Source organism: Procambarus clarkii, chromosome 8, assembly GCF_040958095.1.
Source record: "Procambarus clarkii isolate CNS0578487 chromosome 8, FALCON_Pclarkii_2.0, whole genome shotgun sequence".
NCBI lineage: Eukaryota > Metazoa > Arthropoda > Malacostraca > Decapoda > Cambaridae > Procambarus > Procambarus clarkii.
The window spans coordinates 8,439,918-8,444,917 of NC_091157.1; the positions used below are offsets into that span (position 1 = coordinate 8,439,918).

Sequence of the window (5,000 nt, forward strand, 5' to 3'; positions counted from 1 at the left end):
GTTTAGCACTTTCTCCTGATAGTTCCCTTCCCTTCCACCTGGTGTAGCCTGTCCACCACCTGTCGCTTTTACTGGATTCATCATTAGCTTCCTGCTTTCAGCTAAGTGGAGGTTGCTTTCCCTAAAACATTATATTCTTTCAGGGGTCATTGCTTTGTTTTTGTTTATGCTTCACAATTGTGTTTATGCCACACTGCATGTATCCTAGTGTTCCATTCCCCTATGACCATGGCCAGGATTCTTTTTTCTTGGGGTTGACTTGCATTTCCCTCTACCCCACCAGAGATGGTGGGGGGGTGGTGGTTCTGGGCTCTCTCTCCTCTACAAACAGAATTCTCTTGTCACCTCAATTTTGGGCAGTACATAATATTTATTCTCCTCAGTGGGGCTTCTCTATGGGATTGGCAGAGGTGGGTTCCTCTTGAGAATATGACTGAGGCTAAAGGGCTCACACTTCTTTATTGAATACCTTGGCTTTTGGGATGGCCTTGGGGTTTTGGCTTCCTTGTGTTTAGGGCTTGGCCTTTCCAGTTTAGGCTTCTCAGTGTTTATGCCTTGTTTGCTGTTATGACAGCAGTTTCCATTCTATGGGATTTCATTCCAATAGTGGGATTATGGCCTCAAACATACAAATATTTAATTTTCTTATCAGGTTTGTTTGTTAATAATTTGTTAATAATCTTTTTCCACCACATATGACCAGAATCTTCTTGAGATTGGGCAACCCTCTAAATTGCTTAAATTTGGACGACGTCGATATATCTTCTGGCCAGTCTACCTACAATGGTCCCGTTCCTCTCACGCGCATCAAAACACTCGTTTCAATGACAACACCTCGAGATTTCAGGTGAGTATTATTTTGTATTATCATAGAATTACTTTACCTTACCTTGTTTGACATAGTAATACATTATACAGGCTTTTGAAGGGGTAATAGCACATTGTACAGGGATTTGAAGGTGAAAAAGGCTTATATACTGGTACCCAAGGGCGAAGACCATCTTGCCGGGTGTTTTAGGCTTTCCTATGGCCCATTGGGAGCCAGAATCCACTTCACATGGGCTGTCATAAAATGTCCTCAGCTGAGGGAAACCTTGCTAAAAAAAAAAGGCCTAAAGATGGCCATTAAAACTCAAAACTTTGTAGATAAATCGTACCTTAGGGAGGAATTGAATGTGTGATGGCTTAGGAGGGTGCATTTCTTATTGACTTAAATCTTAATTTTTCCTCCAGGTTAATTCCTTCACATTTAAGTGGGATGATGATGTTTGTATTGGAAGATGTGTCTGACATAAGGGACTGGTGATACCTTCCTATACTTAATTAATAATTTAAGTACATTTGGGGCAGCGTGTAGTTTGCTAGTTTATAGAAGCTCTTGATTTGAACCTGGACTGGAATACATTCGAGCAGGAATTCAGTCCAACAGAAGTGCATTAACTTATGAAAACTTTTCTTTACAGAGTTGGTACCCTTGTATATCCCTCTTTTGTTGAGTTTGATATGAGTGCCGAGGGTTTTGGATGCCTATTTTTGCCATCAATGGCACCGCAGAGTGCTGGTGGAGGCTCGGTGGTGGGAGCAGCACTCTCCTCAACTGAACCAAATGTTATTGGTGGCATTGGAACAGGTTTGTTGAGCGTTTTCCAACCTTGCATAACTCCTGCAGTAAAATACATATACAGTGTACTGTATTATTGTTATTGTTCACCATACAAGTCAATTTATATTGCTAAATAAAAATAGTAGTTTCCCCATGAAAGTTAGTCTGAAAATGTAATAGGCTACATTAGTTCAAATGCTTAAAAAACATTTAGAGAACTTTAAGAGATGGCTTAGAGAACACTAGAGAGATGGTGGTCTTCATGAAGGTAAATTCAGGTAAATAATCTGCATCAATAAAGCTTTGAACATATCTGATATGGATGATGATAATTTTGTATTTACGAAGGAGATATCTAGTGTTTTGTATGTTTTAGTGTAAGTGCATATAATACAGTTGATTCTTATAGTGGATAGCTACAAATTAATTAATATGGATAAAGTACATGCTAGCAAAGCTGGTAGTACATAGTGTTTTGGCCAAATGTTTCTGGAATAATGTTGAATATACTTCATTTCTTTCTTTCTATCTCTTCCTATCTTCCTCTAGAACATAACAAATTCCTATATTTCTATTAAATCAATTTATACAGTCCTTGCCTTTTTTCATAACAAAATCTTGTCGTCACAGTATTCAGTAACGCACACTTCTAGCTCCAAAAAGGCTTAACACCTTGCACAAATTTGTAGCTATGATAAAAGGACTTTTCTCTTGTAAATAATTAGTTTTTAAATAAAGTATATAGCAGCTGCATCCATTTATTTTCACAAATACATTTTTTCAGGTGACAGAATCTTCCCACCTCAGACTGGTTTAACATATAGTACCTGGGTGTGTGTTGAAAAGTACAGTGATCCCAGAACAGATCCCCACTGTGTACGTGTGCTAACTCTTGTTCGTCATGTTCCTGGCCGTGATCATCACCTTGTCTGTCTCTCTATTGTCATTTCTGCTAGAGATAAAGCACTAATTGTCTCTACGCATGAAACAAATTTTCCACAACCTGGGCAAGGTAAGTTACATAACAGTAGTATCAAATATTTTATTTTACAATAACTATGTTGTCAGATTTGTATATTTTAATATGTTAAATTCTATTCTATTGTGTTCTAGGTGTAACAGAATGGGAGCCTGAAGTTGTAGGAGACTTTGGGTGTCGTGTTTGGTGTCCCGATTTATTAACCGAGGGTCAGTGGCACCACCTGACTGTCTCACTGAGCCGTTCTGTGCTCAAAAATTCATCCCTCTCAATCTACATTGATGGTCAGCTCGTTACTCAAAAGAAACTTCACTATATCTTGCAAAATCCTGGCGGAGGAGCTGCAAACCTTACTATTGCTTCATCTGTCTATGCTTACATTGGAACGCCTCCAGCATACAGAAGACACTCCAAACTTGTGTGGAAGCAAGGCTGTTGCCACTTGGTAGAGGATGTCCTGCAGCCACAGATGGTGAATCAGCTTCACCAACTTGGACCACACTACACGGGTTGCCTTCAAGCAGCACAGATTCCTGGTAGGTTGGCAAGTGTTAAAGTATCTAACATGACTGTCCACTCTGCGAGTATGATCTTGCTATAATTGACTTTCATAAGCATAACAAAATTGTAGGTAGTCTTTTTAACTGTAGTGAAGTATATTATTGGAATATTTGCAATAGTAGTAGAAGTTTACTGATGTGATAGTTTTTTCTTGAATAGCCGGGAGAATTGATGTTTTGTGTGGTAATATTGTCTATATCCAGCCATACATTTTTTTTCCATTCCAGATAGAAGTGAAAATATAACTTACATTATTGGAAAAACTTGTGCTTGAGTTTGAAGGTGAGGCATTGATATATATAATGAAATCAGTGACATACAATTCAGCACCTACTGAAATGTTAAACAAAATATAGGGGCAACCTGAATTATGGTATGTGCCAAGTATCTGTCCACCCAGGTGATAATATGAGGCTAAATTTATATATATTACCCATCTGCAAAGGAGATTCGCCAGTATGAACATTCATAGTGTGTTTATAACACGCAGGATGATCTTCAGTGTCAATGGGAATTTAGTAATCTATTGTTAACCCTCTTGTAATACTGTAATTACCTTCAATGTTTCCCGAAGTGCGAATTATTGAAGATGATTCTGACTTCGGGAATCGTCCCCTGGGGGCGATGTGTACAAGTTTTCAATTCAGAGTTCAGAATTTATCACTCTTCCATCTGTTTAAGAATAAATCATAGTAATGCCATTTAATGTACAGAATAGAGTAGCAGGCACTGGAGGTGGGTTTATAGAACTGAGGAAGTGGAAATAAAAAAAGTTTGGGAATCAGTGATTAACAATATAATCTGATGTCAGATTACATGTATTCTGAGTCGTGTCATCTTCCTTGGTCAACAACTAGGTGGTACTATGCATGTTCATATTCACAAACAATACAATACCTTGGCTCCTCACTCAGACTAACTGGATGATTGCCAGAGCCATCTAGGATTGGGATGTGCAGCCAAAATCTTGCTGTGACTTGTAAACAACCTGGGCTGTACAGAATCAAGTTTAGGCAATTTGATCATTATGTCCATTAGCCACAGGACAGTATAAGGCCTAAGAAGATATGGCCTCATAACCACCTTTATATTTCTTACATCATCTCTACTGAGCAGAACTCATCATTTTTAAACTAAAAGCAAGCAGTTAAAAATCTAAATTTTTATGGATAAGATTTATCACTAAAGCAAAATACTAGTAATCGACCATATAAAGGCTTGGGACAAGATGTCAGTATACCTACACTGAGTTGCTCCAGTGATTTAATAGAACACTGGTCATATAGACTCCTTATTCTGTATAACCTAGGTTTGCTCTGGTAATGATTGTATTTTTTTCCATCCTCCAAGGGTTCTATTTCATTAGGATCTTTTCTGTCGAGGTATCACTGTATAAATAGTTTCATATTGCAACATTCATGTCCTTCTCTTACAGGCGTTGATAGTCAGAGTGTACAGTCTGTTGCCGTTGTTCCAGAAGAAAAAGTTATATTTGGCTTGAATGCTACAGCAATATCTCATCTCACATTGAACAAAATCAGAAAAATGTATTCTAAAGTTGACAACAAAGCAATAGCAAAGCAGGTTGGTAATTTATTATTATTATGATTTTAACTCTTGATCACTTTTTGGCAAGTGTTGGTGGCTTGTAATTTATTGAGCGGAGGTCTTGCAAATGGTATGTAATTACCCAAGTGTAGTTACAGGACGAGAGCCACGCTCGTGGTGTCCCGTCTCCCCAGCACACTTTAAGTGCTGGGGAGACATGTGTGAATGAAGACTGCTTGTCACACTCGATGTATAAGCATGAATCTAAAATTGTTGGTGCATTGTTCTTACTGGTGAAACTTGATGGCC

The 5,000-nt window shown here is 38.3% G+C and overlaps 1 protein-coding gene across 8 annotated transcripts in view; it reads left to right on the forward strand.

Moving 5' to 3' along the window:
• bchs (WD repeat and FYVE domain containing 3 bchs) overlaps nucleotides 1–5,000 on the forward strand; it is a 96,194-nt gene that overhangs the window by 26,787 nt on the left and 64,407 nt on the right. For all 8 annotated transcript variants that reach the window (XM_045744823.2, XM_045744822.2, XM_045744824.2 and 5 more), the window contains exons 19-23: nucleotides 704–847; nucleotides 1,464–1,630; nucleotides 2,388–2,615; nucleotides 2,717–3,118; nucleotides 4,579–4,727. In XM_045744823.2, the coding sequence (XP_045600779.1) occupies nucleotides 704–847; nucleotides 1,464–1,630; nucleotides 2,388–2,615; nucleotides 2,717–3,118; nucleotides 4,579–4,727 (1,090 nt within the window). The remainder of the gene's footprint in view (nucleotides 1–703; nucleotides 848–1,463; nucleotides 1,631–2,387; nucleotides 2,616–2,716; nucleotides 3,119–4,578; nucleotides 4,728–5,000) is intronic.